The sequence below is a fragment of the Vombatus ursinus genome, unplaced genomic scaffold (assembly GCF_900497805.2).
Source record: "Vombatus ursinus unplaced genomic scaffold, bare-nosed wombat genome assembly UNPS02014774.1, whole genome shotgun sequence".
NCBI classification, from domain to species: domain Eukaryota; kingdom Metazoa; phylum Chordata; class Mammalia; order Diprotodontia; family Vombatidae; genus Vombatus; species Vombatus ursinus.
The window spans coordinates 22,187,115-22,208,180 of NW_020954552.1; the positions used below are offsets into that span (position 1 = coordinate 22,187,115).

The following is a 21,066-nucleotide window of genomic DNA, read 5'->3' on the forward strand; positions in this document are numbered from 1 at the left end:
CTCCAGCTCACCTTCCAGCCTTATCCACACTTCTCTGTTCCCCCTATAACCAAAATGAGTACTTTTTTGTTGCCTGCATATACTTTCCTATGTTCACACTTTTGCTCAAGATACTCTCAATGCCTCGAATATCCTTATTCCTTGTGATCACCTGTTGAAATCCTAGGTCCTTCAAGAATCAACTCAAAGGCCACCTCCTGTATGACACCTGTCCAGATGCCCTCTAGTCTGCAATGATCGCAAAGATACCTGACAAAGAACTGTTTGTTCTTTCATAAATTTTCTGTTCTATTTTTATGGCCTAGTGATTTTTAAAGAGGAGACACAACAAATGCTGTCAAAGAGGAGAGGGTAGTCTCAGGTTTCAAGAACAAAGATAGTATCTATCATCTTTGTGTTTCTTAATTTCACATGCTTTTTATTATAAATCAAGCTAGACCAAACACAATTTTCACATGGTTAAGAGGCTGGCAACCTATGGCATACAGACATGTTGGCATTCAGATCCATTTTTATTGCCTGACCATCTGCCACCATCCTCCCACCCCCTACTCCACCTCCTACTTGGATGGAGACATTTGGTCTCCCCTTCCTGGGAGTTAGGTTTCAGTGTGAACAACACCTCAGGATCCCAGAAAGGTCATAATTTAGCATAACAACTTTTTAGATATTATTATTAATATGATTAATGAATAGAGACAAAAATCATTTAAAAATGTATCACTCTAGGAGAGGTCATGTAGAAATACAACACATATAATACAATATAACACAAGCCAGTTTTGGCTTGACCGTAACATAAACAATCACATATTCTCCAACTATACTCATAGTAGTGCAAGGACCCCTAGCAAGTTTTCCTCTATGTTGTAAATACCTTTAAGCACCCTTAACACAATGTTTTATACACATCACTCCTAATCAACTATCACACCTCCCACTACTCAAATCACTATTTTCCTAAGGTCTGTCTGCAAAAGATGGTTTGCCAGATAGTTTTGCTGCTGTTTAAGTTATGCCACTATGTAGGGAGGTGAGGCTTCCTCTTCTTCCACCTGTACCCCTATAATCCTTGCCCTCCCTCATCCCCTACTACATCTTCTACACAGAGGGCATAAAGTATTAGTGTCCATGCTTTGGTGTACAAACTACATCCAGAGAGGTCCCGGTTTGGTATTCATTTTGGCTCTTTTTGGCCAATAAGGGAATAAAGTCCCTTCTGCCTCAGATTTTCTCCTTGATTCACAGTGGGATTAGTTTTCCTCACCTACCTTGATTCCCATTCAGAGAGTTCCCTTAATTCTGCTCACATAATTTCCTTAAACTATATTCCCTTTTTCTTTGACCCACAGCCTTTAGGCCAAATCCCAAGCTATTACTGCTTTCCAATTTTTGGCCTTTACCCTCTAAACCAGGGGTGGGCAACCTGGGGCTTCAAAGCCATGGGTGGCCCTCTAGGTCCTCAAGGGCAGCCCTTTGACTGAATCCAAACTTCAAAGAACACATCCCCTTTGTTAAAGGATTTGTTCCATAAAACTTGGACTCAGTCAAAAGGCCGCACCCGAGGACCCAGAAGGCCACATGTGGCCTCGAGGCTGAAGGTTCCCCAGCCCTGCAAAACCCTTCATTTCTTCTTATTCTAAATCATCCTCCTTTTCTGAATCCAACGTTCCTAAAAGCTCCAAGTTTTCACAGATTTATTCTCTCTCTCATCCCTCTAGATCTATGATTGTCCCAAGATGGCAACTACCTTCTTTTTCATTACCATTCTATGTTTATTGCTGAGTCCTATTGATTTTCTATGTGCATTTCTTAACATCCATACACAAAACATTCTCATTTGCTGTATACTTATATATCAACCAGTCAGGAGCAGGAGACATGACAGAAGTAGATTGTCTGATAGGTAATCATGGTGGCAGAAAAGGGAATATTTCACTCTCTCTGCCTCCAGAACTAAAGATAGCCAAAGTGTCTTCAACTAGTCTGCAGAGACCATATGTTTACATAAAAAACAAAAAGTCAACAAGTCTACTATCTACTGTGGTAAGAACTGTCCACCTCAACCACAACTGAATCTGTCTGACCCACTTCACTACCAGTAGGAACTCCCACCAGCAGGTCTACTGAGCTACTTACTTACTAAAAATTGTAATTTGTCCTAGATTATTTGCAATGCTACTTATAAAACAAGATAAAATAAATTATCAGAAGATATATAGATGATGATTCCCCAGAACTATTACAAAGTTTAGATTGTAAATTTCAATTCTAGAGATATCAAGGGCCTATATGGGCTGTGCATACATTGTCAGGAAGGAGTGGAAAGAACATGAGCTGTGCAAGAAAATCAGCAGTACAAGAGGAATTAGAAAAAGGAGAAAGAGAAAGTAGGACTGAGCTAAGGCAGGTAAGAGAGAGATCCAAGAGTGTCATTGGCCCAATAGGCATCTCCAACCAGAAGACTCACTGGCATCACCAGTTGAAACTCACTTCCTCAAGGATTCCTCTTTCTCCAACTTTGCCTCCCAGTGCCTGTCTTATTCAGACACTATAACATACTGCTGTTTCTTTTCTCAAAATCCAGTAACCTGAATTTTTACTTAATCACAAAGAGGTTAGTGTTTACCAAAAGATAAATATAAATGTAAATTAAGGAAGAGACCAAACCTCTGCCTAAATGTTAAGAAATTTCTTAATTGAGGGCTCAGAGCCATTGTGATAGTGTTCCTACCTTTTCTTTTAATATAAATTCCCTAAAGTAGCATAGGAGAGAAATACGTGGACCTGAGGGGCCACCATATTACCCCAGGCTTAAAATGAGTAAATAATTGTAAAAATGTTCCACTTAAAATGTATCATATGAGTTCAAATCCAGCCTCAGATACTTACTAGCTACGTGATCCTGAGCAAGTCACTTAAACTGTTTGAAGAAGAAGGAAGAAGAAAAAACATAATATATGATAATATAAATGCTATGTTAGTGAGGTCTAAGGTTCAAAGTCTTCCAGTGGGCAAGACCAATCTAGCTTTTACTTGACTGGGACAGCCTTCAAAAACTTAGGGTCATCAGCCTACCATAATGAGGCATCAAGGGAGGTCTTTAGTGGAGGGCACACAAGTAGGTTGAGGAACAAAACAACGTAAAGGAATAGAAGTTTACTCTATAGAATTTGAAATGTTTGTGGTTCTGTCAGCAAGGGAAAGTCTGCTGAGGTGTGCCAGTGGTGAGCAATGATGAGAGATAGCAGTAATAAGAGTTAGAACAGATGTTCAGAGATGAAGGTACTGAGAGATGTCAGCACTAATTGACTGCCTGGATGTGCTTAGAGAGTTATGGCAACATTAAAAGACTGCAATACTGCATGAGTTTGGGAAATGGGTGGAGTTGGATGAGATGTTTTGGGGATTTGGGAGAGAAGGGAGGAGTATGACATTGACAGATTTCCTCCTTTTAATTCTAAATTTGTTCATGAGTTCTCTGCCTTTCATTATAATTCATACACATAAGGATACACATACACGTAAGGGTTCATTTCAAAAGTAACAGATGTTCTTGTATGAATTCAATTGTTTTTAAACAGCTTTATTACTAACAAAATGAAACAAAGATGTCATTAAAAAATTTTTTTTTAAATTTCAACTCCACTTCATCAAAGGCCCAAATAATTTTCTCATTTTAACAAACAAAAGACAAATGTTTTCAATACCTTGCTCCAGTTTTGTCCATCTTATTTAAAAAACAGATTCGAGGCACGTGGTGTTTATCAGCTTGTCTCCATACTGTCAGAGTCTGTGCCTAAGACAAAGACAATGGAAAATATAAATTTAATTGCCAACAATAAACATTTATTACCAGGCATGGAATAATTATGTCATAATCACAAATTAATTTTAACACAGAATTAGGTTTTTTTCTAACACTGATCAAAAGTGGAATCACTACATTTTGCCATCTACACTGTCACACCCACTGGGTAAAATGCTATCATTTTGCTAATTATAACTATTCAATTCAATAAACATTTATTGAGCATTTAAAAAAAAAGAAAAGATCAAAATTAATGCTAACTCAAGTTTCTACTGCATTGATTACTAATGCATTGTTCTAGAATGTAACTGATTTTATGCTGTATTAATTTCATAATTGAGTCTGCAGCTGCCTAAAGCTATCTTTTTATGTCCTTGAGTTGAGCTCAGGAATTTAGCTTTTCTTCTGAATAACTTAAAGTTAGTTTAAAAGAAATATTGTTATCTCTCATACCCTTACCCTCTGGGATACTTCTTGAATAGGTTTAAGTCCAACCAGTTAACTTGCTACTATTCCCAAAAGACATGTCATCAGTCCTTGCTTGTCTTTGTGTAACTAGAAGAGTTTTTAATCTCTTCCAAGGAGACAGCAAGTCTGGCAGCTCTGATCCCCTAGCAAAGATTACAAGATGTGGATGGGTTGCTTAAGACAATAAATAATTCTTAATTGTTGGAGAGGGGTGGTTACCAGCCCCACGTGGGCGCTAGCCCCTTGATGTAATCAATCATGTTGTCCCAATCTCCATGATGTTATCGACCCTGTAACCAATCGCATTGTCTTCCCCACCTTCCCAACTCTGTATTTACCAAATCTATAATGAAGGGTAGTAAGCCCTACCTCGAGGTCTCTGGTTATTAAGAGACCATAGATCCAATTTATTGGTTACTGCTAACCTCACCAATAAATTTATCATGATTATGCTTGGACCACTGTCTCTCAGTTTACCTTAATTTTCAAATGTTTAACAAAATATATTAGTCCTACCAGTGTGAAGTAATATATCATTTGGGGAGGAATTTTTCTTTCGTGGCATTGAAACACCATATTTGCAAAATCATAAGTTTTTCCAAGAGATCCATTACCTTAATAAGGTGACTAATTATGTTCTAATTTCTGATAACTTAATATATAGGTATAATTAAGCTCACTCTACATATTTAAGAATGAACTGTTAATTGAACACTAAACTATTCTATCTAGTTAGATACATTATATACTTCTAGGTTTAATCATTTGCTCTGTGGCCAGCACATGCTTGGTATATGATGGAAAAGCATGTTCATACTTCCTGATAGCAAGATCTTGTAGGATTTGGAATGTCATATGGAATGAATAACAGAAAGAAGAATTACAGATCATATTTTCACAAGATGGTCAATGTGGTATAGGGAAAAGACAGCCAGCCTCTGAGTGGGGAAAATCTGGGTTCAAGTCTCAGAACCGATACATTATTTAACCTCTCAGTATCTTTAGCAACTCTCTAAGATTCTAAAGTGTATTAAAATAGGAGCTCTGCATTTAAAGAGGAAGTTTTTCACTGACGGCGCCATATTCTAAGGAAATTTTAGGTTCAAACCAAAAAAAAAATCTTATTTTCATAGCAAGTTAGTTAGCAAGGTTTGTTTTCTGTGTGTGTGTGTGTGTGTGTGTGTGTGTTTAAAGAAAACATACAGCATAAAGACACCTACAAAACAAATATCAGTACTTATGTTTTTCTCTTCTTTTAATGTGACCACTAAATTCCATTCTAAAAATTACTCAGTATGGGGTTATAAAGCTTTATGGCTACAGATACCATAAACCACCATTATCTATTAAGGCTTGAAGCCAAACATAAACAACATCATTTGGTGATAAAATCATAGTTGTTGTTATTCAGTAGTTTTCAGTCACGTCTGACTCTTTGTTGACACCATTTGGGGTTTTCTTAGCAAAAGATACTGGCATGGTTTGCCATTTCCTTCTCCAGCTCATTTGACAACTGAGGAAACTGAGGCAAACAGGGTTAAGTGACTTGCCCAGGGTCACACAGCTAGTAAGTGTCTGAGGCTAGATCTGAACTCAGGAAGATAAGTCTTCCTGACTCCAGGTCCAGCACTCTCTCCACTGAGCCACCCAGTTGCCCCCAAAGCATAGAAAGGTCCACCTAAAAGGGAGACTTATACAAGTTACTTCTGTAGCAATACTAGGAAAAACAACCAAAACATATACAGAAAATACCTATGAACAAATTAACAAAATTAATTCCCTACTATTTGCCTTAAAGCACTTAATGCAACATAAATCTGGAAATTTGTTATTCAAGCACATCACAAAATCAAGGCAAAGCCCATGTAGGCAATAAAATGTGTCTCTTAACAAGAAAATATCTGGCAAACATAGAGTAATGACAAGAGCAAACTTACAGGAAGATTGGAAGTAAAGTGGAAAAAGCATTGGCTCTGGAATCAAAGGATCTGGGTTCAAATTCTGCCTCTGTCACTTACTATCTGTGTGATACTACGCAAGTTATTTCCCCTTGCTGGACCTCAGTTTCCTCATCTGTAAAATCAGGAGATTGGATGAGATAATATCTGAGATAGGTCCCTTCCAGCTCTAGATCTCTGATTCAATTAGAAAGTAAAAAGACTAAGGTGTGATTTTCTAGCAAGAGGAGGAGACATATAGGGAAATGTAAATGATATGAAAGTAAAAGATATCAATGACTTTTTTTTTGAGTGCAGTACCTCAGACAACACCACAAAAACAGTCAGTAGTTGATAGCCAACTCTGTCCCATGTTCAGACAACTCTCAATTCAACAAATAATTGTTAAGTGTCTACCATGTTCACAGGTTGTGTAAGTGCTGGGGTCACCAAAAACAGAAACAAAAAAGTTGCCCCAAAGAGAAGAGAAAATCCACCTCCCCCTTTGTTTGCAGAAGTGGGGATGAGAAGCCTGGCCTGCACACCCTGTCCACACTGGACAGATGTCCTGATTGGACAATCTTTCCCCTTCTTGCTTTGCTCTTTGTCACAAAGGATGGCTCTCTGGGAAAGAGAGGTGGTTCCATTTAAAAGTGGAGGCACCATGAAAATGAGGCTGTCATTGAGGTTTTCTTTTAAAAGAAAAAAATAACTCCTTTTCCCAAAGATATTTTGTTCTACTGGGGGACTACAACATCTATACTTAGGCAAAATACAAGACAAAACTGAGAAGAAAAGAATATAAGAAATCACCAGTCTATTCTTAACATATATGACATATGGCGTATCATCTTTTCCTCTCAATAGCTTTGTGAGATGGGCGGGAAAAGTATTATTTCCTCATTTTACAGATGAGGAGACTAAGGCTCAGTAATCAAACCATAAGGCCAGTATTCTCTCCACAAGGCAGTGTTGCAGTGGGATGTACAATGATGCATGAAATCTTAACAAGGAAGGTCATCATTGACTGGAGGAAACAGGGAAGCTTCCTAAAGGAGATGGTAATTAGGCTGGACTTTAAATGATAGGTAAGAATCAGTGTCTGTCATAGGTTTTTATCTGGAACTTAAAGGCAGCAGCATCTATAGGTCAAAGTTCACAACATTAACAAAGAAGGAGGAAATAATGTAGCTTTCAAATTGTACATAAAAAAAAATCTGGGGGCAGCTAGGTGGCGCAGTGGATAGAGCACTGGCCCTGGATTGAGGAGGACCTGAGTTCAAATCCGGCCTCGGACACATAACACTTACTAGCTGTGTGACTCTGGGCAAGTCGCTTAACCCCATTGCCCAGCCAAAAAAAAAAAATCTGGGCACAGAGAACAGAAGAAGGAGATCTATAATGAATGCATTTTAAAATCTCAATGTAACACAATGTAATTTAAGATAGCCAAGCAGGTCTCATTATGCTAAATTTTATATTTCCTATAGAATGGCACTATGATTTAAAAAAAAATATGAATACCTTCTATCTAACACTAAATACAAGAATTAAATTATTAAATACTTTGTAACAAAACTCTGACTTATACACAAATAGTAAATAATACTAAAATCTCAGAGACTTTAATCAATTTATTTAGTATCACAACAGTCTCCATTTTACTTTAATATTTTTTACCTCTACACCTGCTGAAGCATCAAATACAGCTACTGCACCATCCAATACTCTTAGACAGCGTTCAACTTCTAAAGTGAAGTCCACGTGACCTAAGGAAAAGATTAGAAATGAAATGTTTAAAGTGTAACAAAAATTAATAACAATCTGTACCTGATTAGAATTGGTGTACCTGGAGTATCAATGTATCAATTGTACTATACCTGGCGTATCAATTAGATTAACTCTACACCCCTTCCAATCAAATGTAACAGCAGCTGATTGAATGGTAATGCCTCTTTCTCGCTCTTGGGCCATGAAATCCGTCACTGTGTCCCCATCATCAACATCTACCCAGAAAAAAGACACATACATTAATTTAGTCAATAATTTTTGTTTTCTCATGACAAAATAGTTTAAGTTACTTTGGAAAACATATCAATAAACAATAATATGATGTATAGAGAAACAACTTCCAAGCCATGAAAACCTGGTTTAACTAATTAAATGGAGAAAAATTAACAGTTTCAACCACATACAATTAAAAAACTTCTGCATGAAGAAAATCAATTCAGCTACACTTTAAAATTATCAACTGGAAAAACACTTGCCTCAAACATTCTGCTAAAAATCTGATTCAAGGTAACTAGATGGCATAGTGGATAGAGTGGTGGGCTTGGAGTAAGGACAATCTGAGGTCATATCAAACCTCAGACACTAGCAGTCACTTACCACGTCTTCCTCAGTTTCTTCAACTGTGAAATGAGGATAACAATAACATCCACCTGCCACATAGGTTGCTGTGAGGATCAAATTAGGTAATCTTTGTAAAGTGCTTAGCACAGTCCCTGGCACATTTCTGCTGTTGTTGTTTAATCATTTTCAGTCGTGTCCGACTCTTTGTGACCCCATTTGGGGTTTTCTTGGCAAAGATACTAGAGTGGTTTGGCATTTCCTTCTCCAGTTCATTTTACAGATGAGGAAATAAGGCAAAAAAAGTTAACTGACTTGCCCAGGGTCACACAGCTATTAAGTGTTTGCACACAGATTTGAACTCAGATCCTCCTTATTCCAGGGCCATCACTCTCTCCACTACACCACCTCACTGTCTGCCTGGCACATAGTAAACACTTATTAAATGTTTGTTTCTTTCTCTTCCCATAATATGCATGATATAGATGGAATTGTTATGATTTCATAGACAGAGCTATTCCTCAACAGCTTCAGTGCTTAAAGAATATGTATGTTTTCAGAAAGAGAAACACAAAATATCAACCACCATGTGAAAAATTGTTGTTAACCACTAACAATAGGAGAGACACAAATTAAAACAACTTTGATGTTTTCTCTCACATTCATCAAATGGGCAGAGATGATAAAAGATAAAAACATTTAGTTTGTATTAACTGTTGGGCCACGAGAAGAAAGGCACAGTTAACACATTCTTGGTGCCAACTTATGCAGCATATTTGTCTGAGAAACTTAAAGAACTGAAGTACATGCCTGAGGTACCAAAAGCAATGGAAACACTGAAATATGGAGAAAGAATTACAAATTTTCATTCCTGGATTTTTTCTTTTGGACAAATATTACTCTAAATTCAGTATAATGTCAAGACTCTATAACCTAGAGAAAGGATAAAAATATATCAATACTTCAGCAAAATGACCATAAACTTATTAGTCTCACGGAAGGATGAAAGGCCATTTATTGCATTTCTTCATCAAAATACTTTCCGATACTATTTTCAATTTTATTTAAATTAATTGTGATGGGAAAACCATTCTCACCTCCCAAAGATCCTGTATATCCAGAATAATACAATATTCTCTCTGTGGTTGTGGTTTTGCCTGCATCAATATGAGCCATAATTCCAATGTTACGAATTCTGTTTAAAGAAAAAAAAATTTTAGACAACATACTAATTCATTTAAATGAGTAAACATAAGAATTAACTTAAAATAAGTGACTTGAATGCCATTAATGGAATTGCAAATAAGAAAATAACACAATTATATAGTGTTTCAACTTTTTAAAGCAGTGATGTATATTTAATCATGAAATGGTATGGTATTTTATGTTATTTGTATGATAGGGATGGCAAAACTTAGCTTAAAAAAAAAAAGAAAATATATCTCAAGGTGCCTTTATAACGTAAGTCCTAATTAGACAGAAATGATCATTAAAAAAACTGTTAAAATCTTGAAAACATGGCATGACTTCTACGCTATTAAAATTAAAGTATTGAGAGACAAACAGAAGGCAATCTGGATTTTCAGATACATATCCAAGCTTATTATTAGTCAGGCATATGAAATAGAAGTTGTAGCATTCTCTAAATTAACAAAGCATAAAGAAGAAGAAAAAAGCAGCCTCACAAATTAAAATTATTATAAAAGCGAATGAAGTCTATGAAATTACTTACTTAGCCATAGGAGGATTGATGATGGAGCGCAGAGATTTGATATCATTTTCTACTATACAAAAGAGGAAGGAAAAGGGCAAAATTAGAAGTTTTAATTTACATAAGAAACTTGAAAAAAAAATTTATAAGTCTAGATATTTCCAAATAAGCTTAAACCAATTAAAAACCAACTCACTCCAAGTTTTCAAGTAACTACAATTTCTTCTGCAACCAAAATGAAGAAAAACAAAAACATGTTTACCTCAGTAGTTCTTTAAAAAAAAAACAAAAAACTTCAATATGAAGAGATTTTACACCTACAGTCTTACAACTTTTACATATATACATGTATAGAACTGATGCAATTAAAAATGAAAATACTGAGTCACTAGAACTTGTACTAACTACATTTCCACTAAACTCTAGATAAAGTCTCATTATTTATGGTGAAAATTGATGCTGAAGAGCAGAAAGATCCTAGTGAGCAATCAGCATCTTCATGTGCTTTTCACCTTTAAACAACTGCCAAGCAACTCTACCTTTGGGGCAGACAAGCTAGTCTAGCTGAATCATCAATCATCCAGAGGGAAAGAACGAAGGCAGTTGGTGCTCCCCTCAGACCCTGAGCCCAAGAACCCTTGAAATAGCAGCACTACTGCGTCCCAGAGCACCAGCCCTGCTCCCAGCCCAGGCCCTGCAGCCACCTCAGAGCAGAAGCTGTCTTGTTTTTCTATTTATATCCTCATGGATTAGTCCAGTGCTCTGCACACAGTAAAAGCTTTTCATTCGTGCCTCCTAGGTTAATGCTAAAGGTATCACTGGAACAGGAACTGTAATAATTTGTTCCTTGAGAAACTTAGGTTGCTAGAAAAAGAAAAGCTGACCATGGTAACTTTATTTAGTGTTCATAATAACCTTTATTATTAAAGCAAATTAAAGCAAAACTCTAGTCAATTTACAAATTTATTTCATTGTAAATTTTTCTACAATTCACATTTTCCCTAAATTCCTAGGAAAACATGAGGGATTTTAATAAAAACAAAAAATGTTTTTACTGAATTTATTAAACACCTGACACTGAATGGGTTTGAGAATCCAAAGGATGCTGTAAAGCCCATATTCAGCATAGTTGAAATAAAGGAACCAAAATTAATTAAAGGACTACTGGCTGTATCCTGAACTAAAGATTTCATCCTCTGCTTCCATGCATTCCCACAAGCTATTTCCTTTATCTAGAGTGTGCTCAATCGTCTTTACTTATTAAAATGTCCATTTTCCTTCAAGGTTTTAGCTAAGGTGGCACCTCCTCTATGAAGTCTTCCCTGATTTCATCCCTCTTCCTGTCCCTCCCTTCTCCTCCTCCTCAGTTATTAGTGTCTTCTCACACTTTTATTATTTACTTATCTGGGTCCATTTTGTATCCCCCCAGCAGAAAATTTCTTGAGTATTGATGTTATTGTCTTTGAATGCCAGAGCCTGGCACAATACTATTTATATGTTGTTGTTGAGTCATTCCAGTTGTGTCCAACTCTTTGTGACCCCATTTGGGATTTTCTTGGTGAAGATACTGGAGTGGTTTGCCATTTCCTTATTCAGTACATTTTACAGATGAGGAAACTGAGGCAAACAGGGTGAAGTGACTTGCTTAGGTCACACAGCTACTATTCATATAGAAGGCATTTAATAAATGTTTGTTGAGTTGAATTATAACAGCTACTTAAATTTCCTTGGCATTAGTCATTCCCTCTGTCCAAGAGCTAAATGGTGTATTTCCCTCACATTTTCCCTGCATATAATAAAAACACACTACTATCATTACCTATAAGAGAACTAAAAGGTCTTGTACTAAGGTTCAAATACTTAATCATGAAAGTATAAGATAGAATTTAATAACAATACACGTACAAAGATATGGATATTTCAGCAAGTTCAATGTGACTGTTAACAAAAACCCAATGTGATCTCAAGTCTAAATTGTGTTGAACTTCTAGAAGTCATTTGTTCCATTCCTCTAGGTTTAGGTAGCAATACACCTAGGATTATGAAAAAAGAATATTTGCTTCATGAAATATTCATAAAACAAATATTCAAAAAATAATTTATAGCAATACTATATAAACTGTTTGCCATGAGAAAAGAAGTCACCCTTCCAAATTCTTTCTACAGTACAAATATGGTCTCGATACCTAAACCAGAGAAAGACAAAGCAGAAAAAGAAAATTACAGACCAACATCCCTAATGAACACTGATACAAAAACTTTAAATAAAACATTAACAAATAGGCTACAACAAAATACTAAACAGATTATACACTGTGATCAGGTTGGATTCATGCCATGAAAAAAGTAGGTTCAACATAAGGATGACTATAAAAAATAAGTCATGTTAATAAGATATGATTATATCAACAGATGTGAAAAGACTCAAACATGCATTTTTATTAGAAACACTAGGAAGTACAGGAACAAGTGGACCTATCTATTTAAATCAAAGAGCAAGTATTATATGTAGTGAAGAAACACTAAAGGAATAAAGCAAGAAAGTCTAATTTTACCAGTAATATTTAACACAATACTAGAAATGCTAGTTTAGTAACAAGACAAAAGAGAGAAATCCAGGCACTAAGCAAAGGCAAAGAGGAACAAAACTATTGCTTTTCATCAATATGACTTAAATTTGCTTATAAACCCTAAAGAGCCAACTAAAAATTAATTGACTGGGGCAGTTAGGTGGCGCAGTGGATAGAACTCTGGCCTTGGAGTCAGAAGGACCTGAGTTCAAATCTGATCTCAGACACTTGACACTTCCTAGCTGTGTGACCCTGGGCATGTCACTTAACCCCAACTGCCTTAACCAAAAAGCGAAAAAACAAAAAAAAATTTAATTGAAATCATGAATTAATAAATTTAACAAAGCTGTAGGATATAAAATAAAATCATATAAAGCATTAGCATTCCTGTATGTTACCAACAAAACTCAGTAGAAAGGGCTAGAAAGAGAAATGGTACTCAAAATATATGCACAAACAAATCTAATATTGTTAAAATTAGAAGATAAATAGGTAAATGGTAAAAAAAAATCTTTGCGGCAAGTTTCTCTGTACAAAGATATACCTAAGAATTATATGAATCCAACTAAAAGCACTCTGCAGAAATAGAGACCTAAGTAATTGAAGAAACATTAATTGCTCATGGATAGGCTGGGCAAATATAATAAAAATGACAAAATTATTATACTTAATAATTTACTTATTCAGTGCTGTACCAATCAAACAATCCAAGGAATATTTTATGGAGCTAGAAAAAAATAATGAAATTCATATGGAGGAAGAAAAGGGTAAGAATCTCAAGGGTGACAATGAAAAAACAAAAGGAGGAAGGAAGGAGTTCTCAAACTGTACTACAAAGCAGTAATCTTTAAAATGATTTTTGATGCACATTAAAAAGCAAAAGGAGTTGATTAATCAAACAGATCAGGTTCTAATAACAGATAACATAGAAAAGCAAACAAACAGCAGCACTTTGTGTTCCTCAATTACTGAGGAAAGGACTATTTGACAAAAACTACTGGGAAAACTGGACTACAAACTAGAAATTTAGATTTAAAGCAACACCTCATACCTCATACAAAAAAAAGATCTAAATCAGGCCTACACAACCTGTGGCCCGCCGGTTACTTACAGCACGCCAAAGGATTTTGGGGTGGCCCGCAAAAATTTTGGAGGAAAACATCCTTTGTATGTAGAGGAAATCCTTTGGTGTGCTGAAAGTAGGTTGTGCGGGTCTGATCTAAATCGATATTTGACCTAGATATAAAAGGTCATATCAGAAACAAATCAGATGAGTAAGGAAGAAATTATCTTTATGGACAAAGAAGAAGTTCATGTTTAAACAAGAGATAAGTTCATACAAGATAAAAGGGACAATTTTGATGATACAAAATTTAAAAGTTCTTGAAAAAATGAATTTAATGTTGTTAAAATTAGAAGGGAGAGAGGTAAAAGGGTGTGGGGGGAATCTTTGCTGCAAGTTTCTCTGATAAAGATCATAATCCAAGAAATATAAGGAACTGATTTAAATTTCTAAAACTAAGACTTACTCCCCAATAGATAAATGGTCAAAGGATAGGAACAGGAAATTTTCTTAGGAAGAAATCCAAACTATAAACAATAGCAATAGCTAAATTTATATAGTGCTTTCTATATGCCTTTCTATGTGCCTGTGATAAATGCTCTACAATTGTCTCATTTGATACAACAACCCTGAGCCAGAGGTGCTATTGTTATCCCTAATTTACAGATGAGAAGACAAGCAAATAGAAATTAAGGGCCTTGTCCAGGGTCACACAGCTAGTAAGCGTCTCAGCCCAAATCTGAGGTCTTCTTCCTACCACCAGACCTGCTATTCTATCCACTATGCCACCTAGCCACCCCTAAAACCATATAAGAAAGCTATATATCAATGATAATTAGAGAAATGCAAATTAAAGCAACTTTGAGGTTCCACCTCACAACCATCAGACTGGCAAAGATGACAAAAGAGGAAAAAGACACATCCAAAATTAGTTAACTGTTGATGGAGGTGTGAATCAGTCCAGTCATTCTGGCCTATACTCTGGAACTATATCCCCAAAATTGTTAAATTGTGCAATCCTTTTGATCTAGCTATACCAGTAGTAGGCCCATACCCCAGTGAAAGCAAAGAAAGAGTGAAAAGACTTAATTGCTACAAAAATATTTATAGCAACTCTTTTCATTGTAGCTAAAAAAACTGAAACTAAGGAGGTATCCTTGTACTAGGGAATAGATAAATTGTAATATAAATATAACAGAATATTATTGTGCAATAAAAGGTGAAATGGACAATTTCAGAGGAAAAAGAGCAGACCTCTATGAACTATTACAGAGCAAAGTGACCAGAACTAAGAGAATAATTTATACAATGACAACATTGTATAAATGTACATTTATATGACATAAATGTCATTGTACAATGACAACATAGAGAAAAACGACTCTGAAAGAGTTCAGAATTCTGATCAATGAAATGACAAACCAGAAGTCCAGAAGTCTGAAGAGGAAAACATACCATTTACCTCTTGACAAAGAGATGATAAACTTAAAATGTATAAATAACTTAAAATGTATAAAGAGAAGTATGTTTTGGGGCATGGCCAACATGGAAATTTGTTTTCTTGGGTTATGTATGTTTTGGATAAAGGCTTTATTTTATTTTGTGATTTTTTTTTTTTTTGGTTGTTAATCAACTGGCAAGGAGTGGGTTCTGTGGGATAGACATAAAAGCATGTAAAAAAATTTTTTTAAAAAAACTTGAGAGTTTTAATATAAAACTTAAAAGAACTTAAAAAGACATTTTAACTGACCGCAAGTTCAATGTAATGTTAAAAATCCTAATGCAATCTTAACATTGCAATAATATTAGTATAGTCTCCAACTACTACAAGTCATTTACTCTATTCCTTTAGGTTTAAGTAGCAGTATACCAGAGATAGTCATTTGTTTTAAGGAAAAGAAGTTAATATTTTACAGTACAACTACCCACTCAGTAGTCAGAAATCTATGAACAGATCTCAAGGTCTTATTTGGTTACATTTACATCAGTTAACTCTTTGGATTTCTCTGAGATTCCTGGCAGAGGAGAACACAGCTTCCATCCTGCTGGCTCCTTCCCCTATTCTTCTTAAGGACTTTTCTGTTTGCCCTTACCATCCCTGTGACCTCAAGGCATGGGACAAAAGAAAAATACCTCTTGTAAGAACAAAGATCTCATTTTTTTGCAATACATACATGAAACAATTCTCTCAGAACACAGAATCTCTCAGACTTTGAGGCCCTCAGAGGGTCACTCTGAACCTGAACTTGAGCAGGATTGTGTATTTCAACGTCCACAAACATTTATGGACTACCTGTCATATGAAGCCACTCTGTTAGATGGTAAGGGAGATACAATGGCTAAGATAAAATGTAATACCTGCTCTCAAGGACTTCACAAGGGTAGAAGGGAAATAAAAGAAGACAGAAAAAATTTAAGGCAAATTGAGATGTAACCAAAACCTATACCTGGTAAGGAACTATAATTTCTTCTGAGAGAAGCTTGAGATATGAATCCCTTTAAAATCACTCTTGTTCTATGGGAACACACGTGCTGTGAAGAAAAAGAAAAATGAGAAGTTAGTTTTACTAAAACACACCTAAAAAAAAGCAAACTTCCTTTCATATTGTTATTTTCCTGATTTGCATTATGTCCTTTGTCTGGGGACAATCTGGTCCTTTACATTTCTGTTAAATCCTATAATAAAGGACTCCTAACCTTTCTGGAACTGACAACCTAAAATCACTACAAGTGAGGCTTCAGTAGAAGATAAATTTCACATTGTCTTCTAAGGCGACTTGGGGAGGGAGGGAAAGGAAATAAATTAGAAAGGTAAATGGATGTTCTTTCCCAAATACATCCTGGGGAGGATAATTTAGTTTTGTTTTGCTTGTTTTGGGTGTTTTTTTGGGGGGGTGCAGAGGTGGGGTTGGACTGGCTATAGCTATGGTCAACAGATTCCTGGGAATCCCTGGTAATGAAGAAAATATCATCACAAACTTCTGTTAGGGCCTACAGCATCCCAGCCACCTACAACAGAGGTATAAAACTGGTCAAAGTCCTTCTGAACCAGATTAAAATGTAATTGAAATGTTTAACAAAATAAAAAATACAATGCAACACAGATAATGTTAATTTGTGGTTTTCTAAGTCAACGGCAGGGCTGCAGGATCTATTTTTAAGTTTGATACCACTGCCCTACAGCATTAATTGCATTTTTTTTCTGTCCCAAGACTTCAAAAATGCCTATTTAAAGCTTGTCAGCATATTTCATGCAATTTTAGTTAATGTTTAATGACATATTTGTACCATACCTTCCCTTTTCTAACATATCTCTACATCTTCTATACGATTTCTATTTAAAGTCATAAAATCATAGAGCTAGAAGGGCTCTAAGAGATCATTTAGTACAAATCCTTCATGTCAACAGATGAGGAAACTGAAGATCAAAGAGGTTAAGGGACTTGTGAGCCCTAGTAAATATCTGACAAGAAAATGTGTCTGGAACGCATCCTATTCATTAATGGGATTTTGCAAAATCCTGCGTTTTTGTGAATGGATCAGGACCAAAGCTATTTGTTAAAAAAAAAAAAAAAAATTCTGCAGCAATGAAGTTGGCAGATTGTTCTAAGAAGACAGTCTGTCACCTGAAAAGAAATTCAAGAATGAACTTCCTTTTATAGAATGAATTCTTACCACACAAAGGAAAAAAACCTCTTTCTCAGGGCAGGAGGAAAGTAAAGCCTAGGTTAAGTGACTTGTTCCAGGTCACTGGTAGTAAGTAGCAGAGACAGGTTTTGGATCCACAGCCAATTAATGCAGAGGACTCTGAACCTGAAGTCAGAAGACTTGGCTCCAAATTCTTCCTTTTTTGCTTGTGGTGTGATCTTAGATTAAGTTATTTAATCTCTCTGGGACTCAGTTTCCTTCTCTGTAAATGAGGGTCTCATGGCCCCTCAGATGCCTTTTTCAGTTCTAAATCTACAACTCAATGACTAATTTAAAAAGGAAATGCTGATTAAGACTTTTAACTAATTGTTACCTCAGGGAGGAGAGGAACATTTTTCAGAATGTACTGATGACTTTAGGGAAGACAGGTTACAGAAAACTGGGGAGATTTTGAAATAGATAACTCAGCAAACATATAACTAGTTTCTGGGTTTAAAAAATAGTTTAACTGGTAGAAAGTTAGAACATTCACTGAATGCTAACACAGCCTGTATATCTAACCAAGGGTCACCAATTATTCCCAAATAAGATGCTTCCTCTATGCAGAAAAACTTATGTCCCAATAGGGGGAGCAAATCAAGTAAGAGCCTAGCTCAACACTAACACATGTCACACAATTACAATTTCTGTGTTCCACAAAAGTATGATTTTGCCATGTATGTCTATTTTGGTTATTTTAGTAAATTTTTAAAATTAACCTAACTTTGCTTTGTAACGTTTTTATATGATAGTCTTTTAAGTTATTTGGGGTACAATAAAATGAGGTTTAGGGATATGTGTGTATGTATGTGTATGTATATCTATATCTATTTATCTAAACAGCCATTACATGAGTAATTCTGGTCCAAGTACTAAATTTTATATACATATCACTTAACTTCTCTGGTTCTCAGTTCTTCATCAATAAAACAAGGAGTTGGTCTAGATGGCCTCTAAGGTCCCTTTCCAGCTCTAAATCTATGATGCTATGTAGACATTTAAAAACAAATATTAGAATGATAAAAACTTACATTAATATGCCAACTGGATGCTTTCTGTTGATTCACTATAAATTTCCTTAATTTTGTCAATATCATGGTCCTATTTATTCACTGAAAGAAAAAGAACACAGTGACAGAATTAAATTTTAATTCTTAAATTGAGGAATTTAAGTATTTTGCTGGATAAATGTGGAAGGTAATTTTTCTTAACTTTCTTAAGAAAAATTTAATAAATTAGTTAGAAAATAAAAAATTTACCTAAAAATGAGAAAACACATATTTGTTTCTCAGGTTTAACATTTTCCCCTCATCCCTCAAAATTAAATACTTCATTTGAAACAAAATGTTAAAAGTAAAGACTGGTGCTCTAACCAAAGCATCGTAAAATAATTTAAGCAGCAGAAAAAATGATATCTAAGATATTCATGAAAATGTCAGTATTCCACATACAGTTTTAGTTTCTCTCAAGCAGAGTAAGTAGATTGGTTTCTATCCTTTAGAACCTAATTACTTCCCTATCTCTAGCTGAAGTGCCATAACAGGAAACTGATAAATAGGATTCAAATGTTATATATGAATACGGAAAAAAAAGCAACAACAGGAAAAAAAGTCATATATTTGTTAACATTTTTTCCCTTTTCTTGGGCAATATGCTACCTAACAAGAGTTACCAAAGTCCTCTACACCCGAGCTAGCGCCTTCTATGGTAGGCAGCACCAAGCATACATCCAAGTGCTTTTTCTCAACCCACATCCTTCTTAACCTTTCCATGGCACCTAACACCTCCTCCAGGATTCTCTGTCCTACATGTATTTTTGTGATACTGCTTCTTCCTGATTCTCTTCCACTCAGTCTGACACTCCTTCTTATGCTGAATAATCATCCATGTCCTGCTCCCTGATTGACTTAACATCACTCCCCTTTCTATATTCTGTTCCCTTCAAACTCACCTATGACCTGTTCCTCTTACTCAACATTACTCTTTTTGCCCCTGTATGGGTTGTCTCCCGTACCTGGAATACTGTGCTTCCTAACTTCTGCCTCTTGGAATCCATAACTCCTTTTAAAGTTCAGCTCAAATAACACAAAGTCTTTCCCAATTTCCTAGGTTCTTGGTGCTCTCCCCTTCTCCAAATTTACTTTGCATATATTTTGTATCGATCTAAATTACTGCATTCCTCACTAACGGGTAAGTTCCCTGAAGGCAGAAAATGTGTTTCTTTGTTTTCTACCTTTTTATCCACTTATATTTAGACTTGTAAAACAGAACTAAATAAAATTATATTGCAATACACTTCAAATAACACACTGGAAATCAGCTAGACCACAGTTTCTGAAATTTTAGAAGAGAAAAAATAGACAAGCCCAAATGTACATTAACAATTGGTGTAAATAAAACCAGGGGGATTTGTAGCATGAATGATCTCCTGGCTAGAGTTAAATCATTTTTTTCCTGATGTGCCGCTAGAGGGCACTTTTACATCATTACAGCCTGTATTTTCCACTCTGGCCCTAAAGATAATGTACTCTGAAAAACATTTACTTTCCTATGGACCAGATCCACTGTTTATTTTTATATTCGAATTCCAAATCTGCCTCCTAACCGAATGCCTTTCTGTCGTCTAAAAGCAGTAATAATAGATACATTCGAATGATTTTCAGTGACCTCGGCACTTAAGAGTCCTAATTCCCCCTACACTGCTCTGAAATTGAGCACAGCCTGCTCAAGTTCATTCATTCACGGTCAGTCTACAAACATTTATTAAGGGCCATTCAGAGTGGAAAATACAGGCTGTAATGATATAAAAGTGCCCTGTAGCGGCCCGAAGTAAGCAGAGCACATCAGGAAAAAAAATGATTTAACTCCGGCCGGATCATTCATGCTACAAATGTCTCTGGTTTTATTCACACCAATTCTTAATGTACATTTGGGCTTGTCTACTTATTTTTCTCCTCAAATTTCAGAAACTATGGTCTAGCTGGTTTCCAGTGTGTTACTTGAAGTGTATTGCAACATAATTTAATTTAGATCTGTTTTACAAGTCTAAAGCATTGAGTGCTGGGGCAGAGGAAGGGCTCGGACCGGAGACGGTCCCCGGATACCTGTCCTCAGGGACCCTACAATCTCGGAGTGGTCAGAAAAGCAAACTCCGGGAATCCATCGCAAAGCCCTTCGTCCTCGTCAGGACCCACCTGAGGGACAGCTGCCCCCACGGAGCGGACGCTCGGCTGGTCTGGGGGTCGGTCTACGGCTTCTGCAAAACCACCTCTAAGGCGTCAGCCTCCGCCATCAGCTCACTCCTACTCGAGGCACTAGCCGGAAGTCAGTACTTTCCGCCTCCGGCCGCAGGAGTGCAACAGCCAAATGCAGCCTCCGGTGACTTCCGCCCGGCCCTCCTCTGGTGGGAAGCGGTAAGCACTGGGAAAGAGAAGACGGAGCGAAGCGGAACGGAAGTTCCGACACCTCTG

The 21,066-nt window shown here is 36.2% G+C and overlaps 1 protein-coding gene across 3 annotated transcripts in view; it reads right to left on the bottom strand.

The window, feature by feature from the left end:
- The window catches only part of GFM2 (G elongation factor mitochondrial 2), a 41,462-nt gene extending 20,464 nt beyond the window's left edge, over positions 1–20,998 (bottom strand). For 2 of the 3 annotated variants that reach the window (XM_027864171.1, XM_027864173.1), the window contains exons 1-8: positions 20,791–20,998; positions 18,628–18,708; positions 16,357–16,441; positions 10,298–10,349; positions 9,663–9,760; positions 8,097–8,222; positions 7,897–7,985; positions 3,711–3,799 (exon numbers count right to left, since the gene is read on the bottom strand). In XM_027864171.1, coding sequence (XP_027719972.1) covers positions 3,711–3,799; positions 7,897–7,985; positions 8,097–8,222; positions 9,663–9,760; positions 10,298–10,349; positions 16,357–16,441; positions 18,628–18,693 — 605 coding nt within the window. In that variant the 5' untranslated portion in view covers positions 18,694–18,708; positions 20,791–20,998. The remainder of the gene's footprint in view (positions 1–3,710; positions 3,800–7,896; positions 7,986–8,096; positions 8,223–9,662; positions 9,761–10,297; positions 10,350–16,356; positions 16,442–18,627; positions 18,709–20,790) is intronic. The other variant, XM_027864172.1, reaches the window with a different exon arrangement.
- Positions 20,999–21,066: the final 68 nt, after the last annotated feature.